The following is a 24,291-nucleotide window of genomic DNA, read 5'->3' on the forward strand; positions in this document are numbered from 1 at the left end:
AAATAAAATAAAAGATTCCGCAACTTCAATCACTCGACCTAAGGTCGATGACTGACGGGGGTCGGAACGGTGCATTCGCTGTCTCTTGTCGGTCAGTGGTAACAACAACATTTTGTAGACTTGTTTGGTTCTGCGTGTCAACCACTTCACAGGACGCTGTTTGATGTCAAGATAAGCAGACCAATGAGTTATGAAGTTATCGATCTGACCTAAGAGCCAGCGTGGGCATTCAACATGGCGTCCCTGGGTGGGCATTTATACTAACCAAAATAGGTGCTAAACGGCCGAAGAAGACAGGACTACTGTCAAAAGCCTCTGGAGTAAAATTAAATTACAGATTTGGCAAAAATTAAAGTAGAAAGCTCTACTGGCGACTCGAGTGGAAGGCTGTACTCGGGGATATCACAAATGAATAGAAAGCTCTACCTTGGTGATTAAAGCAACGTTTACTCACAACTAAAGGGTAACATAATGTTTATAGAGCTCTGGGGGGAGTTACAAGTGCAGCATCATTTCGTGCTTTGCCCACAGGAAGCGAACTGGCCCTACCCAAGACGAGAGCCAACTACCCAGAGACACTGTTTGTAAGGAGGGGAGACGATGTGAAGCGAAGTCAAAACGACCGTTCACAGAAAAGCGAGGGCTCCCTAGCCCAGAGACACTGTTTGTAAGGAGGGGAGACGATGTGAAGCGAAGTCAAAACGACCGTTCACAGAAAAGCGAGGGCTCCCTAGCCCAGAGACACTGTTTGTAAGGAGGGGAGACGATGTGAAGCGAAGTCAAAACGACCGTTCACAGAAAAGCGAGGGCTCCCTAGCCCAGAGACACTGTTTGTAAGGAGGGGAGACGATGTGAAGCGAAGTCAAAACGACCGTTCACAGAAAAGCGAGGGCTCCCTAGCCCAGAGACACTGTTTGTAAGGAGGGGAGACGATGTGAAGCGAAGTCAAAACGACCGTTCACAGAAAAGCGAGGGCTCCCTAGCCCAGAGACACTGTTTGTAAGGAGGGGAGACTGGATGTGAAGCGAAGTCAAAACGACCGTTCACAGAAAAGCGAGGGCTCCCTAGCCCAGAGACACTGTTTGTAAGGAGGGGAGACTGGATGTGAAGCGAAGTCAAAACGACCGTTCACAGAAAAGCGAGGGCTCCCTAGCCCAGAGACACTGTTTGTAAGGAGGGGAGACTGGATGTGAAGCGAAGTCAAAACGACCGTTCACAGAAAAGCGAGGGCTCCCTAGCCCAGAGACACTGTTTGTAAGGAGGGGAGACTGGATGTGAAGCGAAGTCAAAACGACCGTTCACAGAAAAGCGAGGGCTCCCTAGCCCAGAGACACTGTTTGTACGGAGGGGAGACTGGATGTGAAGCGAAGTCAAAACGACCGTTCACAGAAAAGCGAGGGCTCCCTAGCCCAGAGACACTGTTTGTAAAGAGGGGAGACTGGATGTGAAGCGAAGTCAAAACGACCGTTCACAGAAAGGCGAGCTGGATGGCTCCTAGCCCAAAGATACTGTTTGTGAGGAGGAGAGACTGGATGTGAAGCGAAGTCAAAACGACCGTTCACAGAAAGGCGAGCTGGATGGCTCCTAGCCCAAAGATACTGTTTGTGAGGAGGGGAGACTGGATGTGAAGCGAAGTCAAAACGACCGTTCACAGAAAGGCGAGGGCTCCCTAGCCCAAAGACACTGTTTGTAAGGAGGGGAGACTGGATGTGAAGCGAAGTCAAGACGACCGTTCACTGAATGTTCCCTGGATGGCTACCTAGCCCGAGGCTACGTGACGCTAGCTAAAACGGCGTGTTCACTGGAACATGGGCTGACAAGCCAGGAGTGAACTGAATGCTAACTGGATGACAACCTCCAGCTCCAGGAGACGCTGAGGCAGCGGGAGCGGGAGCTCACGGCCCTGAAGGGGGCGCTGAAGGACGAGGTGGCCACGCACGACCGGGAGATCCGAGACCCTCAGGGAGCAGTACAGCACCGACATGGAGAGGCTGAGGAGCAGCATGGAGCAGGTGTCCCAGTCTCAGGCAGGTATCGAGGCAGAGCGGCAGCGTGTGAACACCTCGGTGCGCACCCTGCAGCAGCAGCTAGAGGACTGCAGGGACGAGAGTGCCCACTGGATGGAGCAGTTCCACACCACCAGAGACGAACTGCGAAGCACCAAACAGGAGCTGCTGCAGTCTCGTCTGGAGAAGGAGGAGTTTGAGGAGGAGCTGAAGGAGCTGCAGGAGCGAGATCACTCCCTGCTGTGCATAAGCCCAGGACCACGTGGTCACGAGGAAGTGAGGCAAGCGAGAGCAACCTATATATCTCCCCGTGGTGAACACTCAGGGGTGAGAGTGACATCTACAAGGTCTCACAGACAATCACCAAACATAACAGTCACTAACTACCCAGTCTGGACCGATAACTCTGATACACCATGGTCAATCCTCACCTTCACTGGACCGTCATTGACGAACTATGGTAGATGGGAAACAAGCATGGTAACGGCAGGAGGCTCTTACTACCGGAACCTGAGGAAACAGGTAATGGAAAAAAGGACCAAAAAGCCCCTGAAACCAGGCAAGGCAGTAATCACAGAGTGTGATTATGAGGTGTTTCACGCGGAGAAAATTGTCCATGTGACACTAAGTCAAGACCAATACAAGGAGATAGAGTCCTCACACATAAACTGGGACAGACTGGTGTCCCGTATAAAGGAACTACTGCAGAAAAGGGAAATCTATGCTGGCCACGGTACTAAGGACATGCCCTACCGACTAGCCATAAACCTGATGTGGGGCAGGTCTCGAGGATATGGCCAAAGAGGCATATGGTTGGGGAAAGCCGTAATCAGCGCGATCTCAAGCCTAAGGAGTGCAGGGCACACGGAGATCCGTCTCATGATGGAACCTAGGGACCATGAGTCAATAACCCTGGCCGTGGATAGAGCCGGGGAGGGTGAGGAAGACGAGGACGATGAGCCTGCATTGGTACCTCTCACTCCCCCTCCGAACCCTAAGGGATCGGGACCCGTACCCAGGAAAGAAAGGTCCAACTCCCAGAACTCCTCCCGAGCAGCGGAGAGAGGGAGATCATCCACACCCAGGAGACCGACAGTACCGTTCGAACCTGAAAAGGCGGAACCTGCGCGATCTCAGGCCAGGAGTATCCATAGACTTCTAGGCCGTCCCCCGGACTCAGGGGACGACCCAGCAAGTAGCGAACAGGAGTATACTGATCTAAATCAGGACTCAGGAATGGAGGGAGACCGGGATAGGTCAAGCTCCAGAGCATCCTCCAAGTCTTCATCTCGATCAAGATCTAGGGAGAGAGTTCGGTACCCGAGGGGCGAACCTCCTAGACCTCGAAACAAGAGAGCGAAACCGGTCAAACTGAGACCTATAGGCAAGGGGCCTACTCTGAAAGGCACCACCTTTCAGTCACCCTCGGGCTTGACCTGGAGCTCAGGATTGGAGGACGTCTCCGAAGAGAGTGAAGGAGACTTGGAAGGAAAGGAAACAGGGGATATTATGCCAGCATATCCCGTGAGATGGGGAACGGCTCAGGCCTTAGCCCGGTCACCCGTGGCAGAAAAAGTGTTCTCACCCTGGGGTAACAGAACCATACAAGCATGCACACTTACATGCAGGCTATGACATACTACGTGAACAGGTGTACAAGCTAGACAGGGCCATGGCTGAAATAGCCAGGAGAGAAAGAAACTGGTTGAACGAGGCCCCGTCCATAAGCCCAATCCGAGCCCTGAGACACAGCACAGAGGAACACCGACCGGAAGTGAGCCCTCACTCCATACTAGCCCAATCTCCCGGAGACATTTACCGACCGAGAGGAAAGAGTTCACATACAGGCAGGAGTCTGCGTGACAGCACCCAATATGGAGAAAGCAACAAAGCACAAGAATTGTTAAGCAAAACCCAAGTGCTCAAAAAACTGGCCCCAGAAATGCTTCGAGGGGAGACCCAGGCTGCTTATATCCATAAGTGTGCTCAGATTTTCCATGGGTCACCTCTCTATGATGACCCGGAGGCCGCTCGCATTTTGAGACACCTCAAAGGACTGGAGGTCCCCGAAGGGGCTTCAATGGCCCAAATGATGGAAATGGAAGTAAGAATCCCCGGTCAGGATCCAGGGGAAAATATGGTGGAGAAACTAATCCCACAGGTGCGAGACGGGAGCTTGTCTCTCACTGTTGCAACAGAATCAGTCATACGTGGAACGCCTAGGCAAAGATCAGGCTTACTGCTTGAAAAGCTATTCATCGGTGTACCAGGTGGTAACCGTCTTGCAGCCAAATGCGCAGCATGGTCCCGAGACCAGTTACGGACGGAATGCATGCTGTATGACCAAGTCAAAATGCTTTCTCAACACAAATACTGTAAAGATGTCCGTCTTTTCTCTAAACCAGAGTAGAGAGGACGAAAGAATTTGTAATCTATTTCATGCAAAGGGGATTTCCTGACAGCTACCATCTGGTAGGTTAGCACCTGTACCAACCATATCAGCTGCGTGAGATGTACACTCACCAGCGCCTATGGATAAAAATTGAGACTCTGCAAACTCTCATCAAGCTTAGCACCTTGACGCGGGGGGACAGAGCGAGCATCAGGGTCTCTATATCCGACGGGCCTATCAGATTTGTGGGGACTCGGAAGCTTCAGCATACAGGACGCTGTGGTGCTTGGGCGGCCGAGTCACTGGTTTATAGGTCTGTCAAAACGGATTGGAGGTTCTGGGGCTTAGAACATTCGTGAGTTGGGCTTTATGCTAATTGAATAGGTATCAAAAGCCGAAAGAATATGAACTGAAATAACTGCGGTCAGGGGCCTCTGGAGTAAAATTTATTACAGATTTGAGTTAAAACCTTACTCAAGTGTGATCTTATCAGCAAGCAATCCTCTCCAACCAAGACTCCTCCTAAGTGCTCGAGATCTGGAACAATGAGTGACGTAGAGGTCTGCAAAGCGCAGCAGACAGCCTAAGAGGTAAAAAATCTATCAGGAACAAGAGAGGGTTCATAAGAAACCACTTGAAGTGGCGTTTACTCGCGACTAATAGGGCTAGGGAGCCCTAAAGTCACTTGAACTTGAAGTAACTAAATGCTTACTTAAAGTCAGAACTTAAGTAGAAAAAACTCTACTTTGTGAATAGCAGGCTGAAATAGCCATTGCGAATAGCAGGCTGAAATAGCCATTGCGAATAGCAGGCTGAAATAGCCATTGCGAATAGCAGGCTGAAATAGCCATTGCGAATAGCAGGCTGAAATAGCCATTGCGAATAGCAGGCTGAAATAGCCATTGCGAATAGCAAGTTTCAAGTTTCAAGTTTCTTTAATAGTTGTCATACAGAAGTACAGAATACTTTTGTACAAAATGCTTCTTACTGTTGCGCTCCAGAGACTGTGCATGACAAGATAAGTATGAAATAAAAACATAGTAAAAATTAGAAGTAAAAAAAGAGGTCACAGTGTTCAGTTTAGACATATGTACAATGTTCGTAGACGTAGTTACCATACAATATACAATACTGTGCAGTGTACTAATATACAATACTATATAGTGCAAGGCATAAATGGACGAGGTACAGTTTAGGTACAATTCACAGTAGGTGTACGAGTTGTAGTGCAAATCCTTTATCAATAAATATAAAGTGTAAGTGTGTTTGTGTGATCTAAAGTGTGGAGAGTGGGTGCTGCAGTGTGTTGTTTGTTTGAGTGAGTGTGTGCGTGTGGGTGTGTGTGCTGTGTGCATTTGATGGTTGTTGCATAGTGATTATTGTTCGTTTAGCGATTATTGTTCGTTTAGCAGCCTGATGGCCTGGGGATAGAAGCTCCTTCTGAGTCTTTCTGTGCTCGCCTTAAGACTCCGGTATCGCTTGCCTGACGGCAGCAGTTCAAAGAGGCAGTTGTTCGGGTGGCTCGAGTCCTTAATAATTCTCTTAGCCTTCCCCTTGCACCGCTTGTTGTAAATGTTCTGGAGGGTGGGAAGCCCCCCTCTAATTGTGCGTTCGGCTGAACGTGTCACTCTTTGTAGTCTGCTACGGTCTTGTGCAGTGCTATTCCCAAACCAGGAGGTGATGTTGCCGGTCAGGATGCTCTCTATTGTACATGAGTAGAAGTTCCTAAGGATCTTCTGACTGACTTGGAACTTCCTTAGGCGCCTGAGGAAGTAGAGGCGTTGTCGTGCCTTCTTCACAACACTGTCAATGTGTGTGGTCCATGTCAAGTCCTCGGATATGTGGGCTCCGAGGTACTTGAAACTGTTCACTCTCTCAACTGGTGCCCCGTCGATGCTGAGGGGGCTGTAGTCCTTGACCCCCGACCTCCTGAAGTCCACAATCATCTCTTTTGTTTTGCTGACGTTCAGGGAGAGGCAGTTCTCCTGACACCACTGTGACAGGTTCTCTACCTCTTCCAGGTAGGCCCTTTCGTCGTTGGCAGAGATCAGGCCCACCACTACTGTGTCATCAGCAAATTTGATGATGGTGTTGTTGTTCCGCTGTGCTACGCAGTCATGTGTGTACAGGGAGTAGAGGAGGGGGCTCAGAACACAGCCCTGGGGGGCCCCTATGTTGAGCGTGATGGATGAGGAGGTGCAGTTGCCGGCTCTTACCACCTGGGGTCTGCCCGTCAGGAAGTCCAGGACCCACTGGCACAGGTCATAGTTCAAGCCCAGGTCCCTGAGCTTGGCTATGAGTTTGGAGGGGACTATGGTATTGAATGCTGAGCTGTAGTCGATGAACAGCATTCTCACATAGTTCCCCTGCCTCTTGTCCAGATGTGATGCTGCTGTGTGCAGCACATGGGCTATGGCGTCCTCCGTGGACCTGTTGGGGCGATATGCAAATTGCAGAGGGTCCAGGTTGATGGGGAGGGAGGAACAGATGTAGCCCTTCACTAGCTTCTCAAAGCACTTCATGGCTATGGAGGTGAGGGCTACAGGGCGGTAGTCGTTGAGGCAAGCGGGCGTAGATTTTTTGGGTACAGGGATGATGGTGGACTTCTTCAGACAGGTGGGGATGACGGCCTGTTCCAAGCAGGCTGAAATAGCCATTGCGAATAGGAGCGAATAGCAGGCTAACTAGCCATTGCTAACAGGACGAGGCTACTCACATGATCAGACAGGTATATGATAACCTTGGACATGCCGGAAGTAGGAGGATGTTGGTATACCTGAGAACTAACAACATTCTCATACATAAAGCCAAACAAAGAGCGATAACAGTCCGAAAGGCCTGTGAACAATGTGCGCTGGTAAAGGTGTGCTGGTAAAGGGACAAAACCTGAACCAGTGCCGCATTCTTAGACAGGGGGGGGGTCCCCCGGAGTCAGCGGACGACGCAGCGAATGGCAAGAAGGAATATACTGACTCAGGTCAGAAATCGGAAATGGAGGAAGACCGGGATAGGTCAAGCTCCAGAGCATCCTCAAGGTCCTCATCTAGACCTCCCAGACCTCCCAGACCTCCCAGACCTCCTAGACCTCCCAGACCGGACAGAGAGACATCGGCCTGGACCCAGGTTACAGGGCGACGAGAGCCCTGAATGGACCTGAAAGAGAGAAAAGAAATGAGTCCTCTGTGGACTGTATCTGTGATGTCCTGCGAGGCCTACGGACAGGGTCCCAAGACCAGGCCAACCACACTTCAATAGAGGACTGCTGCTACAATTCTCGGGGATCCGTGGGGGTCGCCCGAGAAGTGACAAATCAACCTACCTCAAACTATGGGAGAGATCCAAGAGGTCAGAGGGGGCGACCCCAAGATGACCAAGATGACCAAGATGACCAAGATGACCAAGACGACAACAGCCTGGGTGCATCGGCCGGGAACAACAGATGCAAGTCTTCCCGCCGGATACCAAGCAACAACGTGACCCCTATCCTGTCGAGCCGTCCAGCCAGGGAACAACAGATGCAAGTCTTCCCGCCGGCTACCAGGGTAACAAGGTACCGAGATGGCAGAGGGGGTGTGGAGAGTCACAGCCACGTGACCCCACAATCGCCATCTCGTCCCCCAGTACAGACGCTATTAAGACAATGGAAAATGACCGCCCAGAATGACAGAGTGGGTGTGAAGTGCCACAGAACAAGTGACACTTTTTGACAATGACATCCTGAGTCGTTCCAATATAGCCGTATATACCTATTTTTCACATGTAATCATATGCTTCATTTTTTTCAATTATTCAATTGACGATGGACAAAGACCTCACAGGATGGCAGAGTGGGTGTAAAGTGTCACAAAACAAGTGACACCTTTTGAAATAGACATCCTGATTCGTTCCAATACAGCCCTATATATCTATTTTTCACATGTAATCATATGCTTAATTTTTCCATTATTCAATTGATGATGGACAATGATCTCCCAGAATGACAGAGTGGGTGTGAAGTGCCACAGAACAAGTGACACTTTTGGACAATGACATCCTGGGTCGTTCCTATATGACCAGTATAAATCTTTAAACTAAACTCTGGAAAGATAGCTCTATGATGGCTCTACTTATAAAAAATGGAACTGAGCCTTTAAATGTCTCCATAGAAGGGGCCGGTGTCTGTGAAAGGGGAGTTAACCTGAGGAATGTGGCCCTGAGGATGCAACAGCAGAGGAGAGAAAGCTGTAATGTTAACCCTTTCAGACGGGAAGGGTTGCTGGTTGAAAAACAGGGAGTCCTGAATCTATAGAGGGAGATCTTAAAAAAGAAACTATATAACAATTAAATGTTTGATGTGTACAGTAAAAGTTTTCAAAATGGCATGCTTATAATTGAGTGTCAGTAGAGAATAATACTAAAAGAATAATGTGTAAAAACTGTTTGTCTGGAGGGATTCTTTAAGAGATACTATGGAAGGCCTCGTGCATGGTACGATGTCACGTGGTCACCACAGACAAAGCCGTTGTCTGTTTTGAAGGAAAAAGGGACTTTCTGTTACTTAAAAATCACTAGGTAACTAGCAGTAACGATAGTACAAAGAAGGAGGAGTCCATAACGAATTATGTATTGTATGTTGGTTTGCTAAACAGAAATGACGACCATTTGACATCACTGTGTTTAGACCAATCAGAAATACGGTACAATATCAAATAAAAGAGACGGTTGCCGATTCAAGAGGCAGACTTTTTTGAGAGATGAGAAGAATGGTGCTCGACACTGGGCACAAGCCGTGCATGATGAGATGTTCTGTTTTCTGCTTATTTTAAACTGAATTGGGTGCTTTCCACTTCAGTCTCTTCTTGTAACTAGCTTTTTCTAATTAAAATTACCTCTTTATAAATATGATTTGTATCCTTTCTTCTGACCAGACGACCGGGTAAGCATGAAATGTGTTTTGCCTTGTAACTTCACCCTATTGCATTTTTGATTAATGATAAAAAAATTGAATAAGTGGCTTTATCCCTGCATTAAGGACTAAAGGTGGATTCTGTATAATGGGATTATCAAGTAAAGCCATATAGTGATACTACGTGTACTTAGGAGACATATGATTATGTATTAAGGCAAAATAGAATAAGTGGCTTTATCCCTGCATTAAGGACTAAAGGTGGATTCTGTATAATGGGATTATCAAGTAAAGCCATACAGTGATAATACGTGTACTTAGGAGACATATGATTATGTATTAAGGCAAAATAGAATAAGTGGCTTTATCCCTGCATTAAGGACTAAAGGTGGATTCTGTATAATGGGATTATCAAGTAAAGCCATACAGTGATAATACGTGTACTTAGGAGACATATGATTATGTATTAAGGCTAAATAGAATAAGTGGCTTTATCCCTGCATTAAGGACTAAAGGTGGATTCTGTATAATGGGATTATCAAGTAAAGCCATATAGTGATAATACGTGTACTTAGGAGACATATGATTATGTATTAAGGCAAAATAGAATAAGTGGCTTTATCCCTGCATTAAGGACTAAAGGTGGATTCTGTATAATGGGATTATCAAGTAAAGCCATATAGTGATAATATGTGTACTTAGGAGACATATGATTATGTATTAAGGCAAAATAGAATAAGTGGCTTTATCCCTGCATTAAGGACTAAAGGTGGATTCTGTATAATGGGATTATCAAGTAAAGCCATACAGTGATAATACGTGTACTTAGGAGACATATGATTATGTATTAAGGCAAAATAGAATAAGTGGCTTTATCCCTGCATTAAGGACTAAAGGTGGATTCTGTATAATGGGATTATCAAGTAAAGCCATATAGTGATAATACGTGTACTTAGGAGACATATGATTATGTATTAAGGCAAAATAGAATAAGTGGCTTTATCCCTGCATTAAGGACTAAAGGTGGATTCTGTATAATGGGATTATCAAGTAAAGCCATATAGTGATAATATGTGTACTTAGGAGACATATGATTATGTATTAACACTTTGGTTGCCTTGGGTTAAATTAATGATATACCATAGATTGCCAGCGCTATTTGTCTATGGAGAAAGTCCCCTTCTTTGCAGGGCTATAACTTTTTAAATTCTATTGCTACATTGCCATTATTAGGGCCCATTCAAAGTCCTATATGTATTGTTCATTGTGTAGCAACGTTAAACTTTTTCATTCACATATTCATAGTAAAGTATGGTCTAATGTATAAGTATGTTTTCATCTCTTTCTGCAACTTTCTCCAGAACGTGATATATAGCCCCAAATGCATTATATTGATGATGAAATACAGTTTGATGGCAATCAGCGCGATATAAAAAATTCCAACTAGACGTACTTCTAGAAGTTACTACACGTCATCTGATGTTGACCGGATGGGCGAGGGGGCGTTTATAATTCCGTGGGCAGCGTTATACCAATCATCTAATGTGGGTCAAATGTTGATAAAAGCAGTTAGTATCGAAGATGGTAACGTTACACGCTGAAACTCACCCCAGTCTCCGCGCGCCGTTGAGCGATCATCGTCGAGTAGAAATTTTATCATTATGGGATATATTATTACCCGGTCCATCTCCAGCTTGTATAATGGTATATACGTCCAAATCATGTTGTTTATCGAGTTATTGGCAATCGATCGCTATGTAGAGTGACGAGCTAGAGTGCCGGAAGCTATACCGAGTGTCCGGAAGTAATAGGGCCGACCAGCAAAACCTCTACTGCGCTTCCTGTTAAGCAGTTGCGCCGATCGGCCACCAGATGGCGCTCGTGAACCGCCAGAGAGCTCAGTGGGTCCTGCTGATGGATCTCAGGCCAGCGGAGGGGGAATATGAATCCGATTCCAGATTTTTGAAATATTGATATAAGGACGCTGTACAGCGTCCCCCGGCAACTTTAGCATGGCCAGCAATGACGCTGTAAAGCGTTTTTAGGCAGTCAAAGTGTTAAGGCAAAATAGAATAAGTGGCTTTATCCCTGCATTAAGGACTAAAGGTGGATTCTGTATAATGGGATTATCAAGTAAATCCATATAATGATAATACGTGTAACGGATAAGGGAAATGGACCTCATCTAATTAAAGAGAGTCCGTCCCAGTGCAAATAAAATAAAAGATTCCGCAACTTCAATCACTCGACCTAAGGTCGATGACTGACGGGGGTCGGAACGGTGCATTCGCTGTCTCTTGTCGGTCAGTGGTAACAACAACATTTTGTAGACTCGTTTGGTTCTGCGTGTCAACCACTTCACAGGACGCTGTTTGATGTCAAGATAAGCAGACCAATGAGTTATGAAGTTATCGATCTGACCTAAGAGCCAGCGTGGGCATTCAACAAACCTCAAGAAGGAGTCCTACTCTATTGTGTGTGTATTCGATTCAATTCGATTATTGAGTGTGTATGGGTTCAGTGCCTCCTCCCCGGAGAGCCCTAAAACCAAACTTTTACATGGCTCAAGGTGCAATATATTCTTTTCAATCTGTACAGCTCGCGTGGGAAGTCTCTCTGGGGATTTCCGTCTCCTCCCTATGGGAGGGTGGTGGGATGTGAAAATGTGAAAAAATTTACCCCCGGCTGTGTAGACTGGGATACATACTGTTGGTGCTTCCTTCTTTTCTATTGAGAAGAGTTGGAGTTAGGGAGCATCACACCCCTCTTGTCATTCCCCTAGGCGCCTTGGGGATTCAATGACAGGTATAAATAGCCTGTTCATTGATGTGGTTGTGTCCCGACGCACGTATAGTGCTAGCTCGGGGTGTTCTGTAATCAGGCGACTGACTGGCACAACTTGGTTGCTTGAGGTTAAAACGGCATTTTTATAAAGCAACTGGGATGGAGGTTTTTTCCTCTTCCGACGACCTGTTTTGGTTGTCGACGGATTCTCGTTCATATCTGGGGGATGATGACGGAATGGATCTGAACATATGTAGAGGGGTCTCACGCCCTGGGGGTGGGCCACCGGGCACGGTTCGCACCGACCGTCTGGGTGGCGCCTTCTTTTCATGTTTAAGATCAACACGCATATCTGCCCCTTCTCCTGGAGTAGGCATGTCGGCGTGGTTAGGGCACAGGACTGGTTCTGGTCACGCTGGTCCGGATCAGTTAAACCCGTTGTCCGCCGGGGATGCAGATCTGCTGTTCTGGTAACCTGAGGGACTTGGGCTTTTTCAGGGGGAAAATGCCAGGTCGGTCCGGGTGTCACAGGGTTAAGCGCTATGGAGACCCTGGTTGGGTACATTTTGTACTCTGCACTGTCGTAATGGCTTACGGCCATGCCAACCTGTACACGCTCGATCTCGTCAGATCTCGGCCGCTACGCAGGTTGGTCCTGGTTAGTACTTGGTTGGGAGACCGCCTGGGAATACCAAGTACGGTGTGCTTGGGGCTGGTTCTCCATTCTTTTCGCTCCTCTCTCACGCATGGCGAAGAGGGGCCTGTTGGGGTGGTCTTTGACCTCCTCTGGTGATCCTGTGCTTCCCGTATCGCCGGGCCCGGTCCGAAGTAATGTTCGTCGACCCGTAGGCCTGGGTTAACCCTTTTTTGAAAACTGAAACACTTGTACTGCGGTATAGCCGGTGTATACCCGCAGGTGTGTTTTGGAGTTTTTTTCTTGAGGGGTTATAGGAACAACCACCGCATTGGGTAACACCAAGGTGGTTGATTCCCTGGTGTGTTGGATCAGTGTCAACTCCCGGGTTACCCGGTTGAGGGTGCCCCTGCACGTTCATGACGTCTGCCAATCGTGTCAGCCTTCTCTGCCTCAACCCCTCTGGGTGGGTTTTTTTTTTTAAATGGAGGCTCGCAGTCTCCAGGCTCGGGTTAACAGCCTGTTGCCTGGTTTTTCCCCGGTGTGCTGCCTGCTTCCGTTGGTTAACCTTTTTTGTGTGCTTACGGTCATGCTGACTGCCTGTTCTGCAGGGTCAGTGTGCCAGGCGGTGTACTATTGGGGGGACAGGGCCCGCTCGGCTGAGGGGCCTTTGTCCGAATACGCTGGCGATGTGGGGGGCGGGGTCACTAAGTGCCCACCTGGTGGGGTCTTGATGCTGGCATCATGGACCTCTCCGGGCCCCCGTTCCAGGGGGTCCAGTCCCTTTGGTGGGTCTGGGCCTTCCTTCACGCTCCGCTGCTACGGCCTTGCCACGGGGTTGGGTTTGCCCTTGACCCCGTGATTCTGGGGGCAGTAACGAGGTTGTTCCCTCCGTTCGTTCCCGGGTGGCATGCGGGTTGTGCGTGTGTGTAGTCGTGGGGTCAGGCCACGGTCTGCTCACCCTGTGCGTTGAGTTGCTTGAGTGCCTCTTCGCACGGTCGGGTCCGTCGCCCTCCCGGGAAACCTCCAATAGGGGGGGTGCCCTCCATTAGGGGGGGTCGGGGGGGCTCGGCCCTCCCTGTTCTGATGGTTGTGGGGGGCCTTCAGCGGGGTGTATTTGTCGGCCGGTGGCTCCACTCGGCCTCCCTTGTGCATGAGTGACGCCGAGCGGATCCACTATGTCACAGAACAATAGGTTATAACTATAACCATGTTCTGTTAATAGTGGTGACGCTCGGCGTCCGACGCCGCTGCAGCCCTTGTTCTCACTTGTGGTGAAAGCTTGGGAAGGAGGAGAGCAGGTGACCACACACCTGCTTATGAAGGTAAGCTAACGAGGGGTGTGGTCAGACGAATACTGGGATAAAGGTACATTGTGGAATTTTATTCAGTGCGCGTGCACATATGCGAGGATAGTGCATGAGTGACGCCGAGCGTCACCACTATTAACAGAACATGGTTATAGTTATAACTAGGGCTGGGCGATATAACGATAACGATAAATATCGCGATATATTTTAATAATCGATATCGAAATAAAAAAATTATCTGATTTTTTTTTTTTATATATATAATTTTGAATTTTTTTTGTGACCTGCAACAGGGCAGTTTTAAAACCAGAGACAGTGGACAGACTTGTCTTTCTTGCCTGCAACTTAAAGTAATGGCTTTGCTTGTCCAAATGACAATACTGACCAAATTGAGATTTATTTTTCTCTTGTCCAATTATTTTGTTTGCTTTCTAATTTAAAATACAGTTTGAAACCGTCTGTACACAGTAGGCTATGTGTGCTAGCAGAACTAGACTCCAGTCACGAGTCACGGTGCACATGTGCGGTGGTTTGTCCACCAAAAAAGTGCCAAAAGATAGAAAATAAACTAGCAGAGCCAGAACTGTTCAACTCCCCTGGAGCCACAGCCAGCAGAGAAGCCAGTTTACTTTCGCTTTTAAACCAGCTGCAGCCTGAGAACTGGAGTGTGAGGGGATGTAACACTAAAGATGGCGGCAACGACAAAGAATTGCTGCAAAATAAACATACATATGTTGTTAAAAAAAAAAAAAAAACGTTTAAAAAAAAAAGTTTAATTTTTATTTAATTTTTTATATACTTATAACAATTTCGATAATTATCGATATCGAGAAATATGATAACATTATCATATCGTTATCACGATATGATTTTTTTCCATATCGCCCAGCCCTAGTTATAACCTATTGTTATTTCCAGTGTTTACAGCAGAGCTGTCCCAAGTACTTGACTACTGCAACTCACTTTTCACCTGTCTCACCAAATCATCCACAGATAAACTACAAATGGTCCAAAATGCTGCAGCCAGGCTACTCACAAGGTCAAAAAAATCATGTCACAGTGACATCACTCCCATTTTGGTATCCCTGCACTGGCTCCCGGTACACTATAGAATTCACTTCAAAGTCCTCACTTTCACTTTCAGAGCACTTCACGGTCAGGCCCCTATCTACATCACGGAACTCATCCATCCCTACACCAACACCCGCTCACTCAGATCTGCCGATCAGCACCTCCTAGTGATCCCCAGGACCAGGCTAAAAACAAGGGGTGATCGAGCCTTCGAGGTGACAGCACCAAGGCTCTGGAACGCTCTCCCCCTGGACCTGCGAACTGCCCCCTCTGAGAACTCTTTTAAAAAACAACTAAAAACACATTTGTTCAGGCAGGCTTTTGATCACACATAGGCGCCTTTTTCTTGTCCTCACTGTTCTATAGTGTTGTTTTAATTAGTGACTCATGATTTTATCCAAATTCTTTTATTCTACTTTTTCTATCTGGTTTCACTGTTTTTAACTGCTGTTTGTCTATTGTCATTTATTTCTGATTTTGTTTTTATTGTGTTTTTATATTAACCTGTAGTGTAAAGCACCCTGTGCATTCGTGCTGTGAAGGGTGCTATATAAATAAAGGTCATTCATTCATTCAAGTAGTAGGGATGCACCGATATGAAAATTTGCCACCGATACCGATACCGATTGTTCAACTAACACAATCGGCCGATACCGATACCGATTCCGATATTTGTGGCAACAAATTTGTTTTAAATATTTTTTAAATATATATATATCTTTTTTTATGAAACTACTGTATATTTGTGTTACAAATTGTGCTCACCGATATGAACATAGGCCTCTTTACTTACTTAAAAAAGGAAACATCAAGAAATAGCACTATCTCTCTCCCAGTATGTTCTGCAGGGCTGCAGCTAGATACTAGTTCTCCCAGCATGGTCTACCTGCTGGGCTGCAGCTAGATACTATTGTCTCAACCAATGAAATTTTGATTGACAGTCGATTCTGCCAATTACGTCACACACCGCTTGCACCCGCCTCTGCTGTTTTTTACATTTTTTACTTCGGCTTTTGTCCGCCATTGATTTTGAGTTGACGAGAGCTTTTCTACAACAACAATGGCGGCGCGGCTGACGTTTAGCTTTTAGCTCCGCAGGATGACTTAAATGAGGCATAATGATTTTACTGCAACTAATGTTATAATAAAACAAAGCCTTTCTATACATGTGTCTGATTGAAAACGTTATTAACAGATTGCAGAATGGGTAAAACTCAGGGCTCTGTGAGCAACGGAAGGAACTGAGCTAGTATGAACGCTTGCTATGTTCGGGTAAATAATATGCTGATGTTATTGAACGTGTAACACTAACTATATAACGTTAATGCCACAAAACGAATGCCTTGTTAATCATAAGTAGTAACTTTGATGCAGTAGCTAGCTTGTGTGTGTGTGTGTGTGGGGGGGACTGGGGACGGCGTTGTGCAGGTCGCGAGTGAACTTTTTTTTGTCTTGACGCTACACAAATTGATGGATATTTATCGGCTACTGCCATCGGCACATTCGAGCTTATCGGCCGATTGCAGTCAACAAGGCACTTATCGGCCGATACCGATACCCGACCGATACATCGGTGCACCCCTACCAAGTAGCGTTATATGAAAATGATTGTAACTAGAGTTGTTCCGATACCGATACTAGTATCGGAAATGCCGCCGATACTGCCTAAAATGCTAGTATCGGTATCGGCGAGTACACGTAAATTCTAGCCTCCGATCCCATGATGTAATTTATCTCCTGCCGAGTCCTGCGGAGAGTGAGGATTATAAAATGAACATGTTTTAAAGTGTGATGCTGTGTCATTTTAACAGCAGATACACTTTCTTAAATTCCATTGTCCCCGACAGTGCGGTGTGACGGGGAGCTCGGACGGGAATCGGGATGTGTTTGGCTGGTGTTATGATAGCATTAGCTGGAAAGATAGCTAGTTGGAACAACATCCGCTTTTAACGTTACATCAAATCAGATGATCGCCTGTCCTTTCTCCAGGACCTAACACTGTCCGTGACCGTCTATCAACAATAATGCACCCACGGTGAATTGTATTTAAGTTAAGTAGCTACGGACTAGCGTTAGCTGACTATTACTAACGTTATCTTAATGTCGATGCGGGAAGGCGAGCTAGGTCAGTTAGCTTAGCTTGATAACGTTACCGTGTCTAAAGTTGGTGCTATTCACATAATCCAGCAATAATGGCTGCAGACCTGCAAGCAAAGTACAGCAAGTGCCAAAGGATAAGAGTCTGAGGCGGAGTTTCAAAAGAGAATGTTGAATATTTATTTTGCATCAAAAATCACAACATGAACGTCTGCCACTAGCTTACAGACTGAATAGGGTATATCTGCAGAGCCACTGAGTAGCGAGTGCAACACCGTTTAATGTCCGTGTGGATCATTGGAGTAGGGTATATCTGCAGTGCTGCAGCCCATACTCATTGATTAATGATACTAATACAAATCTATACAATCACCTGTTGTTGAATAAATACCATACGTTCTAGTTATTACTAAAAAACAGTATAACAGTATCTAAAAAAAAAAAAAAAAAAAAAAAGTATAATTTATATAAATTTTTTTTTAATTTTTTTTTTATGCACTGGTATCGGATAAATATCGGTATCGGCCGATACCCAAAGCTTAGGTATCGGAATCGGATCGGAAAGGGAAAAATGGTATCGGAACATCTCTAATTGTAACAAACTTTTGTTCAAAACATATCGTCTGTGTTGAAGAGTGTTGTGATCGACTGATGATGTCTGTTGTCGCATTCCTGACCTGACCAGAGTAAACCTGAAGCTGCGGCTAAACTAAGCTCATGTGTGTTGTCAAGTTATTGTTATAAGGAACCCAGTCCAAACTATAACAGTCTGCATCCCCTTAACAATTGTTTGTATTGAGCCGTATTGTATTGTACCCATTCTGCAATCTGTTAAATAACGTTTTCATCCATTCATTCTACTAGCGTTAACGTTACTACTTTATTATTCCGTTAGCACGTAAGCTAACAAAATCGGCGATCTGTTTGTGAGACTAAACTCCGCTCTTGGTGGTAAATTGTGTTGATGTTGGTTTTGTTTCATCAACAAATGAGGCAGAACACACAGTGAATGTATACCTTTGTTGTTTATTGCACGTTGTTCTAGCTGCAAACTGTAGAATTGTTTGGTTGTGAGCAAGGAGGGATGTTGTGTTCCAGGCTTCAGTTCAGTTTCCGGTATTAACGATAAACCCTTCTGATTGGTTGAAATAGCCTTCATGTTTGAACTACATCGCCACCTACTGCTTTGGCATTGTACTTCATGTATATGACGTCACTCTGTGCGAGGTTTAAACCAGTCGTGTGGACAGAGTTTTTTTTTGTTTATAATAAAAAAAAATGTCAAAAATACCCGTGATCGTGTGGACTGGGCCTAAATGGAGTGCTACGGTTGCTGTCTGTGCCTGCCCAGGGCACATGAAAGGTCTTGTGACGTGTGTTTTCTGGAGAGCTAGTATTGACAGAGATCATTTACTCAGGTCCAGTCATCTGGTCGTCAGCCTGTAGTTTCTCCTTGTTATCATCACAGTATGTGAACAGCTGATGTTCTTACCACAGGTTTTTGATAGTGTTAAATATAGTAGCTAATCTAATCCTCAACTAACAGCAGCTCAGGCAACTATATATTTCTGTTCTCAAGTACTAAATCAAGTTATACTGGAGTACAATACCGATTTAACCTCGTGAATAGAAGTGTACAGGGTGTACTCTGTACAAATATTAATACTTCATGAAGCACAATATACCATTACCAATATTACTAGTACTTTATGAAGCAGCACAGTATACCAATATGACTACATTATGAAGTATACCAATATTACTACATTATGAAGCACTCTATACCATAAGGTAGACTATATATAATTATATTATATATATACAGCCATCATGTAGGTGTTCTTGGTGTGTGGTTGCATTTTGCAAGTTTGAGGTACAGGTAGCCTGAACAGAACAGACACAGTCAGTAACTAGATGGAGAGTTGTGCGAGTCAGCACTGAATGATTGAATAGATTACTCATTCATTACGCCAGGTTCATTGTGCCATCATGCAATGTTAGCCAGCTAGCTGGCCAGCACAGGGTACAGTGGCTAGAATGTCTAGCTGTGACCTACAGGAATTCACCCTCTAGGCAGGGACTATCTTTATTTCCTACAAGTACATTTTGTGGTAAAAAAGAAAACAGTTTAATTGCAGTCAGTAAATGGGTTTGTTGTGTGAGAGAATGAAACTCATCATCTCCTACCACCAACAAGAAGACAAAAGATGCCCTCACCCTCCATTGTATCCAAAGACCCCACACCCTCACCTTTCCTGTCCAACCATCCCAAAACACATCACCCCCCCCCCCCCCTTCACCACCCCAAGCCCCCCCCACTTTTTCTCCTCATTTTTCTATTTTTCTCCCATCCCAATTTCGCTGTTTCCAATTCACCCCTCCCCTGTCTTGAACGTTGCTCGCATATGCCCCCCACTGGTCGGTTGTAGGGAGGATAGAAGCCTTGCATCACGTGTCCCCTCCGGTACACGAGGAGGCAGCCTGTCACATCTTTTCACCTGCCAGCGCGGACTCTCATTGGCGAGGTGTAACCACACTACCCCCGCCATTTCCTGTCTCTGCTGTGCAGGCGTCCCCCAATCGACCTGTAGGAGTCGCTGTCCACAACGTCCAGATTACCACCCATCGACTTCCACCCGCTGACTCTGCCAATTGAGCCAGTATGACGGCCGGCCCAAGCCGGAGGCAACGCCGACAGCCAGATTCGAACCCTGGTGTCTCTTGCGTTGGTGACGAGTGCAATGTCCGCTGCGCCACCCAGCCGCCTTCTCTTTGATTTACTTGAACCTATTTTGGTTATATTTGGTGTAGTGATGCACCGATGTGAAAATTGTGGCCGATACCGATAACCGATATTAATATTGCTGTTCTGGCCGATACCGATATTTACCGATGTCGATATCTCTGTATAGAAAACACTTTTTTATGATAATCAAATAAAGAGCTATTTTCCAAAATGCATAATTTTTTTACTTTTGTAACTTATTTTCAGAAATGACTGATATTTTGAAACTATTTAAGGCCAAAACATGTAAAAAAAAAAAAAAAAAAAAATTTTTTTTTTTATAAATATCGGCCCTATCTTGATATCGGTCCGATACCGATGTGTAAAAAAACGGCCATATCGGCCGATATTATATCGGCGGCCGATATATCGTGCATCACTAATTTGGTGTATTAAACCCATGTTTCTCAAGCCTACCTGACTGTCCACATTGATTGATCCGGGAACATCTCTCTCACAGTTGCCTCGAAATGACCTGAGATAAGTTCAAGGCTAGAATGATGGGATCATATATCATGACCTCTGGTTCAGACCTTTTAGAAACGCTAGAATATGAACCTAGTGTGGGTGTAAGAGCTCACACAAACATTGTATGGCCTTACAAAGTAAGAGCCACATTCATTAATTATGGAGCAGCCCAGATTTGACATCCCAGTGACATCACAGATTGGAGGGTTCTGTTTCCGATTCCTGTGGCACACGGAGGACATTGAATTCTAAATCTCCTTATAGACGGTTTCAAATTGACAACATAAACATTCTAAATGGAGTTAAGTTTATTTACTGTTGCAATGTTTGCTAATGCAATAGCTGATAGGAAACATGCTTGTGTCCAAACTGTGCAACAGAAGTCCAGTGAAACAGTCTAAACTGTCAGAGAAGATGGCTGACAGTCTCCTGCTGGGATAACTACTGTAGCTACTAGGTACCAGTCGACTGGTGACTGAAATGCCTACTGTACTTATTAATGATGCTTACTACTAACATAACGCTATTCTGTAGTGTGTTTATTCATAACCAACCTCTCCAAGTGAATCTGCGGAGTAACTGACATTAGTGGTTATGTTACTAATGGAGCGGTAGAACTAACATTAAGTACTGTTACTGGCTAGTTAACGGTATAACTGTGATTGATTGATTGATTGAAAATTGTATTAACAGATTGCAGAATGGGTACAATACAGTACAGCTCAATACACACAATTGTTAAGGGGATGCAGACCAGAGAAAGACTTTCGTCTTGTTTACATCAGGGTCCCCCATTTTCAATTAATCATAACATATATGACATACATGACATACAGATAGACAGTACTGTTACAGCTAGAGACATTTATGACATACCAGGTCTACAAATATACAGTACTGTTTATGAGTACAAAAAAAGAGTTTAAAAAGAGAGTATACATTTGAGGGGGAAGAAACTGTACATTGGAGGAGGTTGGGTAGGTGGGGGGGGGGGGGGGCTGTCCATTGGAGGGGGTTGGGTTTGGACATTTACTAGGGGTGGGACGATACATCGATCCAGATCGATACATCGATGTAATTATCAACAATCGAATCGGATCGATGCGATGTAATAAGATCGATTCATATCGATACTCTTATTTTGAAAATCCTGTGGCGAGTCTCATATCCGCCCAAGAACAACAGCAGTAGCTCCGTGTGTGTAGATGTTACAGCATAGCATTCTCCCTTTCTGTGTGTGTGTGTGCACGCGTCTTTGGAAAGACCAGATGAGGTCAGAGGAGTTTGATGTTTAAATGTTATTTAAACATAAACAATATAATACATAATAAATGTAGGCCTATACATGATCATGCAACATCAACAAATTGTTGTAGGAACAGTTTGGGAGAGGGAGGTTGTGAGTTTTGAGTTCCAAACAATTTAGCTTAAAGTTTAAAGCTCAATATATAAAAACGTGGCAATTTACAGTGAACAGGAGGTCTATTTGTATTAAAAACAATAGATTGATTTTCCTTTAAATGTCTGGAAGAGCTCAAAAATACAAATGTCGAATGATATTTTCATTACCTTTTTTTTGTTGATCTAAATGTTACTGATTGTGTTAAATGGGCATATGATATCATCTCATATCGATTGCAGGCACCTGAATCTAATCGTATCGTATTGTATCGTGAGAGACTTTGTGATATCGGCAAATATCGTATCGTTGTCCAAAGAATCGATATCGTATCGTATCATGATGAAACTGGTGATTCCCACCCCTAACATTTACAGGGGCCAGTTTCAGTTTCTAATTGCAGTCTCCAGTAGGTGCTCTTTGAGGGTGGTTTTGAAAGTGGGTAGTGATTCACATTCCTTTACAGCTGTGGGATGAATTGAAAATGGGGGACCCTGATGTAAACAAGACGGAAGTTTTTCTCTGGTCTGACTGCATCCCCTTAGTACTGTATTGTACCCATTCTGCAATCTGTTAATAAAGTTTTCAATCAATCAATCAATGGGTAGGGCGTTCCACATTGATGTGGCATAATTGTGAAACGTGTTTAGTCCCTTGTTTGAGCCGAATCTGGGTTTAACATGATTTGTGGAGCTCCCTCTGGTGTTGTGATCATGGTATTCACTGACCTTTGGGAAGTATTTTGACATGTACATGGGTACCTTAGTGGTGTAGTGTATCTTGTAGACCAGGCCCATTGCAAGTTGCTGTACTCTGTTGTCTACTCTAAGCCATCCTAGGTTGCCAAAGTGGGCAGGGGTGAGGTGGGTTCTAGGAGTAAGGTCAAGCAGTAGTCTGACCAGTTTGTTTTGTGACTAACGTTAAGTACCTTCTCTAGCTATACGTAGTTAACGTTATAAGCACTGTTACTATCTAGTTAACGGTAGTAGTAACGTTAAGTAATGTTACTAGCTATAACAGTATAACTAACATTAAATACCGTTAAGTTAACTCCAAAAAAAATAGTTCACTTGAAAGTATCTATCTAAAGATACTTCTAAAGTATCTATCGGTACCTATTGGTTCTATCAGTAATATAGGTGCCTATCGGTTCTATCTGTACCTATCGGTTCTATCTGTACCTTTGACATCCTGCGCCAGGGCCTTCCAGGTCGGAGAGTACTGGATGCAGTGGCCGCACCAGGAGGAGTAGAACTGGAGCAGCCAGGCCGAGGAAGAGTTAGTGACAGCCGGCCTGAGGCTGCTGCCGCTCAGGATAACGACCAGGTCCTCCTCTGTGTACAGCCTGCTGGCCGCGGAGGAGCAGAGGAGCCACAGGGACAGCAGCACCACACTCCTCGCCACCAAGACGGCCATGCGCACTGACGGGCTGTCAGGAGAGCAGATCATCTTTATAATCTGTATAGTTGATAAAAATCACGGATAACATCCCAGACATTAAAGAGCTGTTAGCTTCGCTGTGGTCTCAGCTGCTGCTACGTGTGTGTTTCCACTTTCCAGGCGACGCGCTGATGACGCGCCTCTGGTGGGCTGGACGATTGGTGAGTTCACACGCGTCAGGAAAGCGCAGTTTTGACGCAGAACCCGACGCAGGATTAGATTAGATTCAGATTGTCATTATATCAAGAAGGTTGCCATCCAACCACAGTGCAAATGTAACAGTGAAGTGCATAAGTAATATTCAGGGGTGTAAAAAGTACCCAGAAATTATACTTAGTATGGGTACTGTCTCAAAATCTGACTCAAGTAAAAGTCAAAGTATCTGGCTAAAAACACACTTGAGTAAAAGTAAAAAAAGTCCTACTTTTAAATGTACTTAAGCACTAAAAGGTAAAAGTAATTTTTTTTTGGAAAGGGATAGACCAGGGGTCTCAAACTCACAATGGGATAGACAATGCTGAAATGAAAGAACAGAGGACACTTTTTTTGGAGTATACCCTGAATTATACTGATATATACTGTATACTGATGAATTGAAAATGGGGGACCCTGATGTAAACAAGACGAAAGTCTTTCTCTGGTCTGCATCCCCTTAACAATTGTATGTATTGAGCTGTACTGTACTGTACCCATTCTGCAATCTGTTAATAAACTTTTCAATCAATCAATCAATCAATAATATCACAATATTAAAGACAGAATACTGGAGTATACCCTGAATAATATCACAATATTAAAGGCAGAATACTGGAGTACCCTGAATAATATCACAATATTAAAGACAGAATACTGGAGTATACCCTGAATAATATCACAATATTAAAGGCAGAATACTGGAGTACCCTGAATAATATCACGATATTAACCGCAGCATAATGCAGATTTTGTACTCCAAGTGAATGTCGTTTAAGGCACTGGCCAAAACATTGAAAGTATGGCAGCCCTTCAGTCTTCTGCAGG

The 24,291-nt window shown here is 45.1% G+C and overlaps 1 protein-coding gene across 1 annotated transcript in view; it reads right to left on the minus strand.

Annotated features, from left to right (window-relative positions):
• Positions 1-23,358, minus strand: part of qsox2 (quiescin Q6 sulfhydryl oxidase 2) — a 129,267-nt gene extending 105,909 nt beyond the window's left edge. Inside the window, exon 1 of the mRNA XM_084338178.1 lies at positions 23,013-23,358. Within this exon, the coding sequence (XP_084194304.1) occupies positions 23,013-23,280 (268 nt within the window). The 5' untranslated portion in view covers positions 23,281-23,358. The remainder of the gene's footprint in view (positions 1-23,012) is intronic.
• Between the last annotated feature and the right edge of the window lie 933 nt (positions 23,359-24,291).

The sequence above is a fragment of the Notolepis coatsorum genome (genome assembly GCF_963971535.1).
Source record: "Notolepis coatsorum genome assembly, chromosome: 2".
NCBI classification, from domain to species: domain Eukaryota; kingdom Metazoa; phylum Chordata; class Actinopteri; order Aulopiformes; family Paralepididae; genus Notolepis; species Notolepis coatsorum.